Source organism: Eutrigla gurnardus (genome assembly GCF_963514095.1).
Source record: "Eutrigla gurnardus genome assembly, chromosome: 10".
Taxonomy (NCBI): domain Eukaryota; kingdom Metazoa; phylum Chordata; class Actinopteri; order Perciformes; family Triglidae; genus Eutrigla; species Eutrigla gurnardus.
The window spans coordinates 26821717-26842083 of NC_139924.1; the positions used below are offsets into that span (position 1 = coordinate 26821717).

General features: G+C 41.2%; 1 protein-coding gene across 1 annotated transcript; it reads right to left on the reverse strand.

The window, feature by feature from the left end:
• Positions 1-3701: 3701 nt before the first annotated feature.
• hnf1ba (HNF1 homeobox Ba) lies at positions 3702-18985 on the reverse strand. Its single transcript, XM_084018682.1, has 10 exons — positions 18321-18985; positions 16497-16696; positions 16029-16299; positions 15721-15944; positions 10542-10696; positions 8941-9067; positions 8675-8845; positions 7608-7726; positions 7214-7255; positions 3702-4570 (listed from the first exon to the last, which is right to left on the reverse strand). Exons 1-10 carry the CDS (start codon positions 18698-18700, stop codon positions 4550-4552), a joined length of 1710 nt encoding a protein of 569 aa, XP_083874808.1. The 5' UTR covers positions 18701-18985; the 3' UTR covers positions 3702-4549.
• Between the last annotated feature and the right edge of the window lie 1382 nt (positions 18986-20367).

A 20367-nucleotide genomic window follows, 5' to 3' on the forward strand; every position in this document is an offset into this window, starting at 1 on the left:
CTGGAAGTTTCCTGCTTTGATCAGACGGACGCAGCACTGAACCGGACAGCTACGGAGGAGGCGACGATTATCTTGCGGGAGCTTCCTGAAGGACGATGGCTGTCCTGCATGTGGACACATCAGTCTGATTCCTGAGAGTTTCATCTGTCTGTTGGCTCATTTTTGGGCATGTTGATCAAATAGGTTAATCTGGACCATTTGTCTTTTACTTGTTTCCGCATCACTTCATATTATCTTGTATCAATGTCGCAATTTCAAAGAGATCACAAGAGTTACACACTTTATCTGAGATCACAATTAACTCATTTGTTTCATTTCCTGTCATCCGTAAAAACTCACAGAATGTAGTAATATAGCTAGCCTTTTGTATTTCAACTGAATGTTGCACGAAGGCTACATTTATCAGAACAGTACGAACATTCAGGCTCCCTCATGTGGCTCGAAGGAGAACTACAGGACTACTATAGAAGAAATCCTGCAAATTGAGTCGACCCAAATCAAATTCCAAACTAAAATGAAATAAATAAATAACCATCTTAAACTACAGTATTAACGATAGCATGCTTGAATTCATGTCCTCTTATTAGTCAGCATTATTGTTGTTAATGTATTAATTAATGTATCACTGAAAACATTACATTAATTAATTGGTTAATACAGAAGTTATAACTTTAGGCTGTGGCTCTAGTTCATTTAACATTCAGCGATCAACTCTCAAATATATAAAATATATATATTTGAGAGTTCATCAGGTATAATCAGGACATCAGCTGAGATGATCAAATAAAATGTTGATTGCTTTTCATACAAAGTTAGCTGTTAGTTAAGAGTAGAATGTAAAACCATTGAAACCTACATTGTTTCCTGATTAAATAACAAGACTTACAATGAAGCACTTGGGAGATGAATTAATCACTAAGTGGTCAGCCAGAAAAGCCTTTAGCACATTTCTAATAGTTGTCCGAGAGGCTGCCAATGAAATCAAGCCTGTATTCAAACTCCTAATTCGCAGCTGAGTTAAATGGCATGTTTAGAGACTTCAGTGTTGTATTTCAGCCTCTAACAGATGCTAATGAGGCCGCCAGTATTTCAGTTTCTTTTGGAGAAAAGAGTCAAAAGAGACGTGGTCAGATCTTTGGGGGCCTCCTGGGTCTGAAAATCAAAGGCCTCATTGAAAACCAAACAGAGCAACATCAGTGGATTACAAGGCTTGGAACAGCGGGGCTCCGCGGCGGAGGCTGCAGGTCAACACACAGGGACACGAAAGTTAATGCGTCGGCATAAATCACTATGTTTTAGAGTTTAGAAATCTCTTTTTATACCATAAATGTTCTTTTTTATGTAAGGCCAAATAGTCTGGGTTATAACTTCACATGCAGTGAATAATTCTTATTCCAAGAATGTCTCAATGTTGTGCTTTTAAACGTTCCTATAGTTTTGAAGGAATCCTCATATATGGATTTAAATATTTAATGTTATAAAACATTTTTTGACACCGCAGGTACAATAGGTTGTGTTTCGTGTCCTGACAAGAATGACAGCTATATTTGTTTTACAGTGTCAGTACCAGATAAAGGCCAGAATGAATTATGCTATCGACATGTCAGGTTCAATGAACCTCGTCGCTGGAAACGTAAGATGCACTTTAGATCTATGAACTTCAAAGAGGCTGTTCGTCTTATCGCACAGAAACACAACATCTTTGTAGAGGCTGTAAACGGTAGAGGTGGAAAGTAACTCAGAAGTATACTGCACTTTTGAGGTATTTTAGGTTACTTAAATACTTCTACTCCACTACATTTCAGGGGGAAATATTGTACTTGTTCCAGTGTTGTTTTGACTGTTCATGAGTTAGAAATGTATTATATGATAAAAAATCCTAAATATATTTAATATGATATATTCTGATTAATGTATTGTAAAACAGTAGTCCTCAAACAATTCAACTGAGCTCCATCTAAATATACTACAAAATAATAATAATAATAATAATAATAATAATAATAATAATAATAATAATAATAATAATAATAATAATAATAATAATAATAATACATTTTGGAAACTTGTACACAAAATAACCAAAACCGTGTATGCTTTTTGAAAAAAAAAAACTTTTACTTCAAATATCAACATTTTCTCAGAAAGTATAAATAGTGATTTATGATTGATTTCAATTTTTATACAAAAATAATACATTAGGAGGAGAGAGAAAAAAAATCATGTCCTGTCAAACAAGTGAGTGCCCTCTGATCAGATGGCAGTAGATGTGCCTATAATAACAGTCACAAACCAACCATCCAGCATAATAATAACAAATGTAATGACCTAATATTGAACAGGAGACTGGATCTGACACACTTATGATACGCCGGGGGTTCGATACTCCAAAATGGTCGTTTTGTCTGGTGAAAACATGGGTGGTGATTCTTGATGCTAAATTTTCTCCCCATCACAACCATTCTCATAATTGACCAGAAAAGTTAGCATTAGCTCAGATAAACTGAAACTGTGTGTTTCAGACAGAAATTCATGTACAAAATAAAGTGTTTGTAAATCTGCCTCATAAATGTTCAAACTGGAGGGAAAATGACGGAGGAGTTTCTGGTGAGTTCAGGCCGAAGTTATAAACTGATCACAAACACAAGCAGACAAGCATCAAATGCTTACTAGCTTAAAGCTAAATAGCTAGTTAGCAATATTAAGCTCGCTAAAACTTTATCTAATATTAGATGTAGTTAGCTACGTGTTAACCTAACTTTCGAGGTTAGCTAGCTACGCCTAATATTAGATGTAAGCTAACTACAAAACGTCTAATATTAGATGCTTAGCTGTGTCTAATATTAGACATTAGCTAGCTATGTCTACGTCAAATATTAGGTCGCGTACACACTACACCTTTCAGTTGACGAATCTCATTGACTTTGCATGGGCTTGCGTCACATTATGCCGAAATGAATTGTGGGTCCACTCCGTTGCATCGCGGATCAGATACCCGACAATCTCCCCCATGCAACAGACACGCCTTCCCTCGTCCGGCAACGTCCCGCCAACGTACGTGTGTAGTGTGAACGCGGCCTTAGGCGTCAGCTAGCTACGTCTCCATATAGTATTTGACGTTAGATAGCTACATCTGCGTCTAAATTTTAGCTTCGGTTGCTAACAGACGTAGCTTGCTACCGTCTGTTAGCTTTGGCTGTTTGGCTGCAGGGCACAAAGAAGCACAAGTCCACGGTGAAAGAAGTCCACGGTGAAAGAAGTCCACTAGTGCCCGATCGTACCTTGGTACAGTTAGCGTGGGCGTCTGAACCCACAACAGCAGCTGCTGCTCTGCCCGACATTTCTCAGTCGGTGGATTCCTGTGTGATTAGAGCAGCTGCTGTCACAACACCGGGCCCTCTTTCACGTCTCGCTCTCCTTCACACAATACCACACTAATATGATATGTTTTGTTTTTGAATACTTGTCATTCTAACCCTTCAGGGGGGGTCGTGGTTTGTGATGAGGAGTTATTAACAATGTTTGGTCTCTTTTTTCACATTGAGGCAGGAAAGTGGGAGGAGGCGATGGAGTCTCATTCCTGAAATTCACCTGAACCTGTGTGCAAACAACATGGAGGGGAAGGGCTCGCCGCTAAAGAGTGTGTGAGTCAGCTCTCCACTCCGTTGCATTCGGACTCTTAATTCTTTGGCATATTCGTCACACATTCATCCATCTGCTTTTGTGTGTATATATATACTCTATACTGTCATGTATAGGCAAATTGTTAGTGACTTCTCTAATAGTGCATATTTCCAGTCTCAAGTGTGTGGAGTTCTGTGCAGAATCCCAGCCATACAAAGCATTGCATACACCTATTGACGCCTTGCATAGTCCCCCTTTTCACGATTGTCAAAGTCTTTTTTTTTCAATCACAGCATACACATTAAAAAAACGACTCGAAAAGTGATAAATCCCCCTCGCATTAATGCTTAGCGCAGTAAAAACTGAAAGAATATATATAACATGGAAGACTCCTGTAAAGCCCCAGTAAGACAGATCCACAACGCTGATTGTCACAATTTGTGTTTTTTCGGCGTCCGGGGAAAAACTTGTTTGTTGAGTCTTTCAGCCTTCACAGAGGCCGTCTCCGTTAGTTTTCGTGGTTTCTTCATGTGTTCCCACCTTCATGTGATATAAGGTGTCCCGGAGCCTTTTCCTTCAAGTCCGTATACCACTTCAGGTTGTTTTTTTTGGGTGCTTGGTTTTTTGTTCTTTTGTAATGTCAGAAAAAGACGATGATAAGGGAAAAAAAAACTGAATACTGTTTTCAAAGATTGTGTTAAAATCATCTTTGTTGATCATTTGTGTTGCGATGGAGGGGGGGAATCCAGTCAGTCTCTGCCCCCCCCCACCCCCACCGTTTTGCCGCCACTCCTCTCGTTTTGTTGACTGACTCATCGTCCGGCGCGCCGTTGCCGGTTATTAAGAGTTGTCATGGTTACAGCGGTGAGAGGGGTGGAAAAATGTGCTCCTGTTGCCGGGCACTGAGGAAGTCAGGTGGACGCTCTCACCAAGCTTGAAGAGGACACTGAAAGAGAGAGAGAGAGAGAAATAAGTACGTGTTACATAAAACAATAAATCCCAATCTGCCCAGTAACACAGGTAGTATGTAAAGGGTCGCCCATAAAGTTAGAATAATTTTTCAAATGTCTTTTATAGCACCAAACAAATGTTATAAATTAAGTATATGTATAGTATTTGGGACACATCATGTATGTAATAACTGCACCTGGTCAAAAGTGATGATGCATTTAATAATAAGAATAAACAGAGGATTGTGTCTGAAAACAAAATATTAGACCTTTATAGGCTAAAAGGCTTCCTGAAGCTGTAAAACTACGCTTTATACTTTTACACCACTGCATGCAAAAGCTTGTTGCTTTTCAAAATCTAAATGTATAAAACAATCACAAATGTATAAAATATGACACATTATTACAGTATGCAGGAAGTAGAATGGGCTCCACCTTGAGCAACTACAAGTTTACACGATTCAATAATATTACTTTGACTTTTTACTTGTAGTGGAGTATTTTTATAGTAAACGGCTTGAAATACTTCTTCCACCACTGGCAAACACACATCAGCCCTGCACCTTCACGGGCCACACCTGACCAAATACATTCCTCATCCCTCTTCTCCTGACTCTCAAAAGCCCCTGTTTTCCATTGAAATGCTCTCTTTTTTTTTTAGATTGTTTGTGGAATTTATTTTCCTCCAGGTGACCCCGGAGCGACCCCGCGGCCAGCAAACAGCTTCACCTGATAAAGGTGACCCGCAGCGAAGACTTGAGTCATTAGACGGCGGGGTTTTCTGAGCGGAGGTGAGGTTGAAACAGACCCGGGGTATAATAGAGGGTTCTCGGTAAACAATGAGTGTTATAAAGCCTGAGCACGCTGGTGGTTTCATGAGAAGAAGGCTGCCCCGTCCAAATAAAGTCCTGATAAGAAAATACCTGGGAGAGCCTGCTGGCTAATCGCTCTCTAAATAAATGAGCTTGTGAAATGCCACAGGGTGACGATGCCAACGGTGGAAAGTAACCGCCACTACACTCACGGACTGTACTTCAGGGTGAACTTCGAGGTACTCGTGCCTCACTTTTAGTACTTTTTACTCCGTTACATTTCATAGGGAAATATTCTAGTTTTTAATAATAACAATAATAATAATAATATATTCTATTTATATTCATGGTAGTCAAATTCGCTTTAAATACAATTAAAATAGAAACAAACATTGTTTTTAAATGTTTTTCACAATACCTAACTTTCTATTAAATTCAAAATAAAAACAGCAGCAAATGTGCACACTAGACGTCCTTGGGTTTCATGAAAGGGGCTTTATACATTCAAGTAATTATTATTATTATTATTATTATTATTATTAGACAATGGGACTTTATGAACATTTCCAATCACGATTATCCCGCCCAAAATAATTATTCCAATAATCATCAAAATGTCTTAAAATGGCACTAAAACAAACTTTTTTTGTGAAAATCCTTTTTTAGTGAACAATGAATTCATCTTAAAATGTCTCCCTGCAACAATAAAGAATACATATATTTAAAAAAATATATTTTATCCATCCATTCAGTTACTCTGCATATTACAAAAAGGGAAAGTGGAGTTCTGCATATAAAATAAAGTTAATTCGATCTGCAGCGATTAGTGGATTAATCGATTAGTTGATTGGCATAAAATAAGTTAAGAAAATAATATCAAATGTTTCTGGCGTTTTGGATTGTTGGCTTGTTCTTAATCAATAACATGGGCTGCAGCCCTACAAAGCATTTTTAGAGATTAAACCAGTGGTTGATAACTTTTTTGCCCCTTGTCACATCAATCTTTAATTTAAATGAATCAGAATTGTTTCGTCTATGCTCCAATAAATATCTGAAACCCCTCCGACACTATGTGAGGTCCAGTGATTTAACGTAGTACTATAGTCGAGGCGGATGCATTAATATAATTAATATTCTTGGTATTATTTTGTGCATACCTATAAATAACTAAAATATCAAACCTATGATGTGATTCAAAACTTAGAAATCAGGATATGTGAATATTCAAGTCAAGTAAAGGATCCACTGGGTGCAACATAAACAGCCGTTTGTCCCCAGAGAAAGCAGCTCTCTGACCTAAAACGTTCCTATATTTCACGGCGGGCTCTCTTCCCATCAGCCCATCTGTCTGTCAGTAGCGGCGCTACGAGTGCCTCAGCGTGGGAAATTGAGCGTGTGAAAGCACCGTGGACGACATTTCAGGCTAGAGCGATCACCGAGAGCAGGGAGAAGTAGGAAAGAGGAAGAGGTGTAATTACCCCACCCCCCCCCAAAAAACCCTCATCTCATCTCCAGCCTCACTGTAGCATGGAGGGAAAGTAGCATCAACCGTTGGGCTTTGATTAACGTCGGGGCTCATTTCCTGATCGCAGAGAGTAACTCTCACCGGGGAGAGGAGGCAGCATTAATCATGAGGCGTTTGGGTTGAGGGAGCAGGTGATTGATTAGTTTCAGAGGAAATAGGATAACTGAGGAGTGAACTATCCATATATCTTGTGTGCAAACCAAAGCATTTCAGCAACAGGCGCCCGAAAACACAAAAACTCTGAAGCAAGTAAAACAAGCAGCGTGCAATTCATTATATTTGACTAATACAATTGTATTTACCCAAGAGAGACCCATCTGCACCATCTTGTTTACAGAAGCGTCCTAATGTGACAGGAATCAAACACACAATGTCAACACACAATCATAACACACTACTTCCTGTCATTGTGTCGTTCCCGCTGTGTGTGTGGTTTTATGATTATCCCAATCAGAAGAAGGTGAAGGTGATCTCTGTGTATCAGTACGTGATGGGTGACTAAATCAAAGAGTTGCAATATTGCAATATATAATTGTTGTAAATGTAAGAATTACCAGAAAAACTGAAATAACATCATTTTATGCAGACGACAGCATGCTGATTACAAACTTGGACTGGAGGCAGGTGAGAACATGCTTCTAACTGTGTGTGACGTCGATGCGATGTGACTGACTGAGGACATGACTGAGGACTCACGTTCTTGCCGGAGGACATGGAGCTGAGGGTGCTGATGCTGTTGGCGTCCGTGACAACCATCGCCGAGGAGAAGCGCGATGGGTGGGAATATTGCGGGGGCTCTTGCTTGTGAGGATACACTGCAGGGGGAGAGAGAGGAAAGTCAGACAGACGGTGAGATTTCAACAAACTTAATGGCATGGATTTAGTTTTTAAAAGTATTTAAATGATATGCTACGCTACCAACGCACTTAGCTACTCAGACGGCTTTATGTTGACCTTGACTTATGACGCTAACTTTGTTAGCATCTTCACACCAGAATCCAATCAATCAATTGGATCCAGATCCAGTAAAGTTGCTAAATATGGTCACTTGCCAAACCAAGCCAGAGTCCATAAAAACCAATGGGTGACGTCACCATGACAACGTCTACTCCACTATGCAGTATGTGTGTTGTCTATGTTTATGTGCTACAACGGAACAACTTTAAGTAATATATAAGTAACATACCATGTTTAAGTAATGCTCTAGCTTTTCTAGCTTTTTCCAATTAATTAATGACTTTTTAAAATATGCTTCAAGTGCATTTTTACAAGTGCATTTTTACATATATATATATATATATATATATATATATATATATATATATATATATATATATATACAGTATATAAAAGAAATATACCAAAAATATATTTGACAACAAAGTTGACATAAGTACAATAGAAATTGTAGTAAAGTAGAATTATTTTAAAGTGTGTTAAAAGTATTATGAAATACAATAATAAAATAAATGAATAAAATAAATACGTAATAATTAAAATGATGATGTTAGTATGTTTTCAATATATTACCGGATAGTATATTTCTTTGTTTTTCTTTGAATAGCTGCAATAAAGCTAAATATATTTGAAATACACTAAATATATACTTTATTTTTAACCTGTGCAATCAGAGAATGACTCAAACTGGCTGCGAAAGAGTAAATCTGACATGCAGATGAGTGAGAACTTCAAGAGCCCCCCCCAATATAAATGTCTTGCACACGTTTTGCTGGAAGCTGCGAGTAGAAATGAGTGTTACTGACTGTGCGAGTGCGTGACTGAAGCCATGAAGGGCTGCTGGCTCATGTGGCTGGGCGACTGCTGCATCAGGCTCTGCTGGTGGGGGCTGTGGAGCTGCTGGGAGAACTGCACCGGCTGCAGCGCCGCCAGGCTGTTGATCACCGGCACCGACTGAGATTGTGAAGTGTTTAAACCTATTTTGGACAACAACGAAAAAAGGCACGTCAAAAACCAAAACAACGTAAAAAAAAATAGCACTTTTAAATAGTGTATATATAAGAGGACTCACTCTGTGCTATAGCCATGACTCCAGTTAGAGGCATGATGAGGTTCTGCGTCTGCTGATGGCTGTGATGGGAACTGTGGATGTTGGTGAGCGTGCTGACCGGAGGAAGACCTCCACCTGAACCGGAAATCTGGTGGTGGTGGGAAAAAAAAGCAATACATTTAGATGTTATGACAGAATGCAACACGCAAAGTTACGTGTGTAAACTGATATAAATGCACTTTTCAAAGTGAAAACAGATGTTTGGCTGCTAAACACACACAGGCATAAATGTTGACTCAGTGCAGATTCTTTTGTACGACGCTGCACTTGTGTAACTCCACTTATATACGCGGCACGCAAGCAAATACTGATAAGAGACAAAAGGTGAAGAAGGGGGGAAGAAAAAAATAAAAACTGTCAGCAGGAGACTGTATGTGAGTTTGCGTAGCACTGTGACGGTGTTTGTATGAATGATTACGTGCATATTTGGACGAGGAAAGAAAAAAAACAACAACATGCATTTACAGTAATGGCCGCCTGGATCCTCCCACTTCCAGTCGGGAGGGAGGCTGCGACTATTTGACTTCTGCCAGCTGCCTCACAGAGGACAAACCAGCCAAACACACATCTGCAGATAAGAAACTGTCAGCTCGGACCTGCTGCTGCTCATCATCACGCCCGCGCTGGTCGTTTCACGTAAAGCAGCGCCGAAAAGGCAGAAGTGTTTTCGTACCACAGGGGAAGTTGGCGAACTTCTCACGAATTCTCAAACAAACACGTGTAGTTTAAAAATAGAGTTTAGGCTCGTACAGCAATCTAAATTTTGGTCCGTAGAAATATGATAAAGCAGAGGTCTTCTACGTTTTTCAGGCCAAGGATTAATTAATTTGCTTATTAAACCGGACAATAATAATGTGTAGTGCAGCCTATAGTTTTATGTATAGCAGTACTTTGTAATGATGTATGTATAAGCCATTAAAATAATACCTGTCGAGAGATTTTCAGTCTATTTTGGAATTTCTACATCAAGATTTCTCATTAAACAAACAGGCGGATTTATATTAGCTTAATGTAGGTTGTGTAAATCATGTATTTGGGATCCCCCCTGTTATAACTCTGGGGGTCCTTGTTGAAGATCTCTGTGATGAAGTATTGTTCCACCACGAGCTCTCAAACACCATGGGGGCCAAAAAAATAAATAAATAGAATAACGAGCAGGTTTCCTTGTCACTGATCAAATATTGGACTAGGGCAGAAGGGAGAAACTCTGAAGTAGACACATACAAAAAAAAAACACACACACACAGCGGGTGTATAATCAAATGTTGGCGTCATTTCTCTGGCAGAACAAGCAGTGCTCCACCTGTGGCTCCTCTTTGCGAGGCATTTAATCAATAAGAGCAGAATGCTTCTTTGTCAGGTTTATTGGCTGAGCGGCGAACACGCCTGGTACGCGGCGCTCCGGTGAAGGCTGCGTGGCCTGCGAACCCCCCCAAACAATGTGATAATTGTTGGATTCTCACCTGTGGAGGTCCAGGAAACCCTGCTTTTGTACGTTTATGCTAAAACGCATAGGAGGGGGGGCTCTTATCTAATCTGAGGGCCCAGGTGTGTTCACTCACCATCTTGGCGTCAGGTGACAGCAGACTGTGGCTGTGGTCCAATCCCCCCGGAGACACCTGCTGGAGCACCGACTGGCTGGTCACCATGGCGTTGCTGCCGTGGTGACTGATGGTCGTGGAGGAGGTGACCTCACCGGGGCCTTGGCTGTAACGCACTGAGAGTTTGAGAGAGAGAGGGGTTAGTATCTCCCCGTTATGTAGGGCAGAGAGATAGCGGCGGAGGCCTCATGGCGAGCTGAGAAAACGCCGCTGTCGCCGCCATCAACCTGCTCTTTGCCTCAGACGGCGGAGGACAGAGCAAACAAACACGGTGACCCCGTCCGCTGCTATCTGCGTCGCTCAGCCAAGGCCATTCACCGCGTCCACTCACAACAGATCTGAGATCAGCACACAAACGCTGCTGCTCTCAGTTACATCAGCGTAAATGTTGTCACAACGAGCAACTCAGATCTTTTCCTGTTAATTAGCAAAGCCTTTAACGAGTAAATGTATTTAAGTGTCCTGGAAACGTCCTTCTCCAGCCTCATCCTCGACTTTCACTCATGCACATTTAACAGTTCGTTTCAAAAGGCTTGTTTTCTGTCACTAAGGGTGAGTTTCAACTGATTTAACAATTCTAACGCTTAAATAACATGTCATATAACATGACAAATTTATATAAAATAAGTTATAAGTATGAGAATATTGTCTTTTATAACAATATGAAACACAATAATGAGCTGCTCAAATAATTTAGCTGATTAAATTAATTGTATTGAATATATATCAACAAGATATATATATATATCTTGTTGAACATAATTAATTCAATTATTAATACAAATTGTTTCCCTTTAAGGAGAAATCAGTCTTATGGGTTAAAGTAGATTTAAAAGCACCCATTCTGCAGAAGAATTAGTGTTTATATTATTATATGTTATATTGTCACATCAGTAATACTCAGTAGTAGCTGCATGAACTGGAGGTAATTTTAACGACTTTATATACAGTTCGGTAGTTTAATCCAGCGATTGTCAACCTATAGGCATCACAACATAAGTTATAAGTACATTTGTGATGTTTTGTGTGTGAAATATATGATAAATGTACTTTTGTCAGCCTAAATAAAATTATCAGAGAAGTGTATTTTGTAAATATTGGAAAATATTCTAGAAAATAAGGCTGATGGAGTATAAAATTCTCCTTAAGTGTGTTTTTTTTTACATCTTGGCCATTTGAATGAAAATGAAATCCTCTCGTTTTCGTGCCATCACTTAATCCGGCGTCTAGACTCGTCGTTGTCTCCGCGGCCGGAGGCCCAGAGGAATGTTTTCACCACAACCGACAATCAAACGCCTGTTTGCTGATGCAGGCCCCCCTCTGATACCAACCGAGTAAACATTACACAATTACAAGCGATGTCAAACACATTCTTATCCTCTGTGGTCTCACAGCCTCGCAGACAGAGAGAGAGAGAGAGAGAGAGGGCGTCCCCCCTCAGTGACAGTGTAGAGACAGACTCTGTTTGCACTCAGATCTCCCATTTTTTGCTCCGGCCCTGCGTCCCTGACCCGGGTGTGACAGCCCCGACCAAGTCAGTCAGACATGACAGGAAGCATTGATATACGGCCATTTGGAGATAAAAAGCGAGGGATAGGCGTATTGATTTCCTGTTTCTACAGGATGTGTGTACAGATATGTAAGATATGCTTCGGATACTTTTTAAATGATCCTGAAATCATGTTTCTGACTTGTTTGGAAACTCTTAATGTTGCACCATACCTTTTTTTAAGTACTTTTTGGGCCATTTTTGCCTTTTAGAGAGTGTGAGAGTGAAAGGCGGGGAGAGATGGGGACGACATTGCAGAAAACGGCCACCAGTCGGATTCAAACCCGCGGTCTCTGCGGTGAGGACTCGCCAACTCTACCGCTGAGCCATCCCGGCACCATTCCATTTAGACGTTCCAAAGCCGTATTTCATCCTCTCCAAAGTACCTGTCCTCCATTTTGTTCAGCCCACAGACTTCATATTGTCTTCGGCAACATACTAGCAGCCCCACAACACTCCGGCGTGCCTTGTAAACACCGCCGCCGAACAATAAAGCACTCCATTGGACTCATGACCCCCATTGCCACACAATAGAGGAGGACTCATAAAAAGGCAGTTATCTCGGGCGCTGGGCGACCTCTTAAAGTGTCAGACGGAGGAGGGGGGATGCTATTCAGGTTTCTTCGGGTTTGCAGTAAAGTAGGACTTGTGCGATCTAGACGAGGAGAATCTGGGTTTTTTAGAGGCATGCTTATGATTCTGCAGACTCAAAAAAAGTTCAAGACATTCAGCTTCCTGTCAATCTAAAGATTTGCTCTGCCAGCAACATTGGCGTCCTTTTTTTTCGAGAGCAGGAGGGGGGAGGGCGAGAACCTCAGAAGGGGAGTGGTAGCAAGGGTCTTCAGCAGGTTTAAAAGGCTCTAGCTCCCTGTGTGACCCATGTCATATCAAAGCACGGCCTCCCCAACCCCAGGCAGTGCTCATTGTAGTGCCCCTGCATATGACAGACCTCCTGGGTCTCTGCAGGACGCAGCCAGCCTCTCCTCTTTGTGGCCTCATGGGATTCACAGCGCAGTGGAAAGTGCAGAGCAAGGGCCGTCGTCTTTTCTGTGTGGGTCTTGTTTGAAGCTAGCCTGAGGAGGCGGAAGGCAACACAACCTACGGACTACCCGACAACCCCCCCACCCCCCCACTACTGTGTCTGATCAGGAACTGCTGAGTCTGCTAGAAGAACGATTTTATGGTGACTTCGACTGCCAAATTACCGACGGCAGAAGAAGTACTGATATAAAAGTAGTCCGACACAAGTAAAGGTTACTATGCAAGAAAAGTACAAAAGTGTACTAAGTATTAAAGTATCTTCCTGTTGTTTTAAAGCTAGACAGTAACTTTTGTAAAGCAAAACGTTTGGGAAACAATGGTTTCATCCTTAAGAATGCATTGTATTTTTTTTATGTAAACACTTTTTTTGTATTATTATTATCTGCCTGAGATTTTCCTCATTGCCAAAAATATGTATAAAGACATAAAAATTAAACAAAAGTATGGTTTACATTTTGTAATACCTCATTATCAAGTATATATATACACAGTATATACATACGCTTTTATGCTCTTTTAGTATCTATTTGCAGATGACAAGGTAATACAAAATGTAAAGCATGCATCTTTAAACTTAAGATTTCTTTAAACTTTTTTCAAAACAGGAGGAAAAATAACCGACAATGGAAATACTCGAGTACTTGTGTAACTGTACTACTACTACTACTGTACTTGTTACTTTTCACTACTGCAAACAACGTTTTCTTTCCATTACTTTTGCAAGTAATCACACAGTTGTAAATCACCATATCGTCGGCATATTAACGACATCAACTAACTTGTCAGCGTTGATTAAAGCATCAAAGAAGTAAAAAAAAAAACGCTTTAAAAACCCGGCGTGTCCCTTTGGGCTCAGTCAACGTTACCAGAAGGTAAATACATGAAAACACAGGTGCGTGCACACACACAAACGCCTCCTGTTATCGGTTTCATTTCTGAAAGTAAACTGCACGTCACACTGTTTGACTGTCTATCCAGTTGTGACCGACTGATCAACGAACTGAAACAGAATCAATAAAAATTCCCAAAGCAAGAAGGAGTATCTTTGATCTGACCCGGCAGTGACCTCTCTCTCTCTCGTATGACTGAAGTTGGCGACAGGAGGGGGGGGGGGGGACTAGCTTTCTCTGTAGGCGAAGAAGGGGTCATCAGTCCTGTCTGGCCAGAAAAGAGCCTAAACCCCGGTGGACAGCTCCTGCTGCTCCAAGTCTGCACCCGGCCACAGCCACTATACCAGCGCCCATAAAGATGAAGGGGGGGCTTTAAAACCAGTCCTCCTCAAGGCCCAGCAGAGATAAATGAACCTAGGCTACAGTCACTGCAGTCTTCTAATACACCACAGACAATGGCACCTCCTGCTGAGGGAGAGTATAGAGAGGAGAAGTCGGAGGAGCCCCTTATCAAAGGCCTGGGAGATGTAGTAGCAGAGGATTTTAATTGTTCATTAAGCATGCATAATACAGGCCGTGCCCTGGCAACGCAATGAGACGCCCCGCTGGGATATTATTGTCCGGGCCAGGGGGTGACACTGAAAAACAGCTGATGCTGTTGGCAGGACACCAGCAGGACACCTTGTAAGCAGCCAGCTGAAGGCTTTTTTTTAAGTGTTTTTGACCCCCTTTTCCCCGCTGCAGCCTTATCGCTGACCCCTCTGGCTTGGCAACCCGAGGTCAATGCCTGGTCAGGTGTTCTAAGCGACAACGAAACGAAAAAAAACCTCAAGCAAACAGACAATCACCAAAGGTAAAAGAGCAGGCAAACATTTTGTTTCCCCCTTCAAAGCTCGGCCCTCGTGTTCGAACACGAGAGGACAACAATGGAGCTCCGAGCGGGGGGCTCTCTTAAATCACAGGTTTTTATGGCGGGTGAGTGATGGCACAGAGGATAATGCTCTTGCTGCTTTGTTTTTTTTTTACGTCGTATACACGCCAGGTAGACTCGGTCAATACTAATTACTGCGAATGCAAACATCAGGTCAGGGTGAAATGGTGGGAGAACAGCGCATGGCGTTTCCTCGTTTCTCCGATGCAGAGTCATTAGCAACCTGCATGGGGAGGAGGAAATGTGGAAATGACGGGCGTTACGTGGAGGTAACCTGGATGCCCCCCCCTCACCCCACCCCCTTTAACCCCGCCCCCCTCCCTGACCCTGGCCCGACCCTGGCCTGTCACAGGATTGCTGCCCTTTGTGTCATGCTTCTCCATGCTGACTTTGGAGTGGAGATTGCAGGTACAATGCGGATTGTTCTCAGTGTGTTTTCAAAGATCAGAATAACAATGGCATTTGCTCAGCTCACTCACTCACGCTCATTGATCACTTGCCCCCCCCCTCCCTCTCTCTGCCTCTCTGATCACATCAAACTGAGCCTCGTATTTTTTTTTTTACACCAAAAGAAAACGAAATCATGCGCTATTATTAACGCTATTATCTCCAAATTCAGGGGAACCATATATTTTTTCAACACGGCGATCAATCGCACACATTCAAGTCTTGGGAAGTGCATTGTGGGTAATGTAGGCATCAAAGTTTTCTCAAATGCTGGCGTCTTACTTGGAGGTGAAACGCTGGTCTGGGGATGATGTGGCGAGCTGTGCGACAGCAGCGGGTTCATGCTGTGCGGCGGTACGGTGATGGCGTCCATCGCCAGCTTCTGCCTGAAGGCTTCCTCTTTACGGCGGTTGGCGAACCAGTTGTAGACCCGCACCTCGGTGACCAGGTTGGATCCGAGGCCCTGAGCTTTGGAGGGGGACACGCCTCTCTGCAGACACTCGGCTCTGCAGGGAAAAGCGGTTGAAAACCCGTTTGAGTCATATATAGATTCTCTATATAGAAGGAAAAAGGTGTCGTGTTGATCTCACCTGTTGCACTCTTCCACCAAAGCTTCCCGCTCCTCCTTGCTGGGGTTCTTCTGCCGCTCGTAGGCCTGGTACAGGATCTGCTGGGACGCCGGCCCCCATTTGAAGCGGTTACGTCTCATTTTCTTGCAGGACGGCTCGCTGCCGGCGACGTCTTCGCCGGGCTGACCCATGCCCTGACCGGACGGGTTGAACTCTGGGAAGAAAAACACCGGATCCTGATTGCCCTTGTCCGACATGTTGCTTCCGGAGCAGAGCACCGCCTGGTTGAACTCTGCGAAACAAGAAGAAAATGCATTTTTAAACAAGACAGTGGTGATTTCTATCTATATATACTATTTATTTCCTTTAGATGCCAACTGTTTCACTCTACCTTATATCCCCACCACAGGTTAGAAACCCAAATAAAGCATCGTGCCACTGCTGCCAACTACACATTACAGGCTGTGAGAAACTCAAATATTAACTTACGTCGCAGAATTTCCCGCTGTTTCCGGACGTACCAGGTGTAGAGGGCCGCTCTCTTCTGCGTTTTCATGGGCGTGCCCTTGTTGAGGTGCTGGGAGAGGTGAGACTGGTTCAGCCCCGTGACATCCACCACCTCCCGTTGGGGGATGTTGTGCTGCTGCATGTAACCTTTGATCATGCGGGCAGCACGCCACGGATCCTCTCTAGGGTTTCAGAAAAAACACTCCATTCAACGTACGTACAGCTTTCAGAAGAGCACAAAAAAACACCTTTCATGCCATGAAATGAATGCAAATACCTGATGAAATGCTTCATGCAAGTGGGTGAAGATTTGGTTAGATGGGTTGATATTAAAATGGGTTTATTCATATATGCAACATATGGAAATATGTTAATCAAACACACATGAACTTGTTCCTTTTAGCTTTGCAGGGCCTCAAGTTTAAAGGGTAAGTCCCCTACACAGTCGACCCGCTCAATAGGCTGTAAATATTTTCAAAGGTTACTCCAAGTGGATTCAGGCCGGTTGGGAAACTTGGACTTAGTATTTGTTGCCTAAACGCATGATTTCAGCCTGGAAGCACATTTATTTAAAATTAAGCATGAATAATATAAATCTAAACAAATAAAAAGTTTAAATATTCAGTAATAATCTTCAGGTATTTGTCAGACTTTAAAATAGCAGTTGGAAAATATCAGTAATATATAAATTAACAATTCAAATATAAATTAATAATTTGTGGACAGGATTATATAATTATATAGTCTGTTTACAAGAAATGACATTTAGTGTATCCACGTCAACGTTGATTCCCTATTATTTAGCATTAAATTAAAAATTGGATTTACTGTATTGACGCTATTCATATTTCTGCAGCGGTATTAAAGTGAAATAAAGGAGAAAAAAAAAATTCTCGGGAGGGAAAAGGGATCCGAGATTAGCCAGACACACTGACATCGGTAATTATAGCAAATCCACACACGTCTGTTTGTTTTGGAGAATGTGGAGGCCTGCGTCTAAGTCTGCGGGTTAAGTGGGAGATGTTAGTTTATAACTTTTGACAATGAATAACCAGATCTCCATTCACTCTAATCACACGCCACTGTGTATCTTTCAGTTGATGATTTATAGAATAAAATTAATAATAACTTAACTACACGTGCTTTAGTTTTGATATTCTTCCGGTCCCACTTCGCAGGGCCTCAAATATTAGTTTTGCAGTGAATCGAGTGGAATTAAGAGATTGGAGGTCCAATTAGGATGTTTAATAATTAAAAAAAAAATCGCATGATGTGTTTACTGACACATGATTATATAGGGGACAAAATAGGTCTCGTATACATATTTACATTTAATATTATTAAGAATGCATTATCGTATTGGCATGAAACTTATTATTAATCATACTTATTTATTTAAAGCTAAATTATCAGGCTGAAGTAATTTACTTTCTCTACACGTCGCTTCTGTGTGTGTTGTGTGTTTTTATCGGTGAGAGGCGGAGTATTGGCTTATAGTTAATAATAAATAGATCTAAGTTTAGCTGATATTTTCTGCAAAGGTAAAGAAATAATAACCCTCGTGGATAATTAGTAACTAGAAGGTGAAAACAGAAGCGCGGCGGGTTATTTTAAAATTGTAAACAAAAGAAGAAAAACGCCTTGTTACATAAAAATGTAAATAAATGTATTTGTTTCACAAAAATAAGCGCAATAAGCAGAATAATATTAACACTTCCTCTCATACTGTGACCTAACTTTAATTTTAAATAAATGTTACACTTAAATACATGTAATTATATGTTTAAAAAGTTATATAAAACTCACGCCAACATGCGGTCCACCTCCGCCCGCTGCTCCGCGGCCTCCTCCGTGTTCAGCGACTGGAGCTCCTTCAGGATCGGCGGCGTGTCGTAATCGTCCCCGTCCTCGGAGCCCTCGTCCCCGGACAGCTTGCCCTTGCTGTGTCCGTTGGTGAGCGTGTGGAAGACGGGCTTGGAGTCTGCGTCCGCGGCGCTCATCTTGCCGCCCTGCGGAGGGTTGGGCGACAGCGGCAGACTCTCCAGTTTTACTCCAAAGCCCGGCGGGCCCGGGTCCATATCATCCAGGGCCTGGATCAGCACGTCTTTGGTGACTCCCGAGTCCAGCAGGGCGCTGAGGAGCTCCTGCTGCAGGGATGTCAGCTTGGATACCATTTTAGAGAACATTAAAGACGCAGCATTTAAGGTGTTGTGTGTTAAAAACAAAAAAGAAAGTAAAAAAAAAAAAAAGAAAAAAAAAAAAGGAACGATAAATCTTGCTCCTCGGCTCCGGCGCTTGTTCGGTAAGTTGTGGTGACACCTGCTCCGCCGCGGCTTCACTTCCCCGTTTCAGGGAGAGGATGGAGCTACTTTGTCATGATGCTCTCTGGAGCGCGGGGGGATATAAAACGTGGTAATGAGTGGGCCGGTCTGATGGGGAGCCTTATGTAAATCAACTGAATAAGGCCTGCTCTGCGCTCTGCGCACACATGTGTTTACACTGCTGCACTGCGGCTTTTATTGGCTCCCCTTATCAGCAAAACTTTCATGGACTTTGGACCCCTGTTGTATTGCCATAAAGACTTTTAAAAAGAAAGGCGAGCACATATTTCTCACCGCTGGATCCCTTTTTATTATTAATTCTACTTTTATTATAAGGCCTCTCCGCGCATATAACTCTATTGTTTTCCTTATTATTTAAGTATTCTCATTAATGGGATAATCGCATAGGTGTTAATGAGCTTTTGTCATTAATTCAGCTTCCTGTAATGAGGCCTAATAGCGTCACATCACTGGGAAATGTTGGTGAATTTACATTTTAATACAGCGAGAAGAAGCAGCCTCATATTAGTATCTCTCAATCACACTGTTCAGAATTATAATAATACTATTGCGTTTTAACTTTGTAGAGTTTGCTGTGGAAACGTGGGAGGAAATGTTCCCTTTAAAAGTTGTAAATTACCTCGATTGTCTCTTATCTGCATGTTTTAACTATGTGGGTTTTCTTAAATTACTAAATGAAACCTCAGTTTTATCTCACTTTGTAAATTTAGAAAAAAAGACCCATAAACCTTCAATTCACTTAACAAAGTTAAGTTAAACAAAACCTTATCCACCAATGAGAGCAACAGTGAGGTTATTGGGGACCTTTTCACCTTTTCACCTGCATTGTGGGATTGTTCTGCCATTAAACACAATAATAAAGGTGTTTTTTTATACTCCTTTTAGTCCAAAGCTGCATCTGAAACAAACTCACACGTTGGATTTTATTCAACACATTTAGTTGCAAACATTAAATGGGATGTTTTGCTACGTGTAGTTTGAATATGGGAATATTTAGAAAGCACACCAAAGTGAATTCAAATGGTGATTTTTTGTTGTTCTTGGTGATTTAAAGTATATCTGAAGCTGTTGTAAAGTTATTTATTGAATCTGCAAACCTGCTGCTGTTTCAAAGAAGCTATTTCAATATAAAAACCACAAAAAAAGTTTGAAATGATCTTGTTTTTTTTATATTTTAAGACACTGTAGAAATAATGAAAACAAAATCAGGATATGTTGCACATTTCAATCAGTGTGGACTCTACAGCCTGATGTAAAAGATGAAATAAACAACATTAAATGGCATTAAACAAGGCGTTACCATCCAATCACCTCATATAAAACACTGTCAAGCTCCATTTCATGCTTGTGGATGGAATATAAAGACCTTTATTACTTTTGTGTATTGTTAAATTAATTGCATTTACCTTTGAAATATCTACACTGCAAAAAAAAAAAAAACTTTATTTCTATAGTTGTCAAAGTGGAGTCTAGGGACCTCTCTGTGGCGCTCTGCCAGAGGGTCAACGATA

Bases quoted from the DNA above. Each gene is read 5' to 3' on its own strand.
- hnf1ba (XM_084018682.1), bottom strand. From the start codon at position 18,700: ATGTTCTCTAAAATGGTATCCAAGCTGACATCCCTGCAGCAGGAGCTC. The intron at 16,697-18,320 runs GTGAGTTTTATA...CTGAAACCCTAG, and splicing joins GAGGTGGACCGCATGTTGGC to AGAGGATCCGTGGCGTGCTG. The intron at 15,945-16,028 runs GTGAGATCAACA...TTTTCCCTGCAG, and splicing joins TTGGTGGAAGAGTGCAACAG to AGCCGAGTGTCTGCAGAGAG.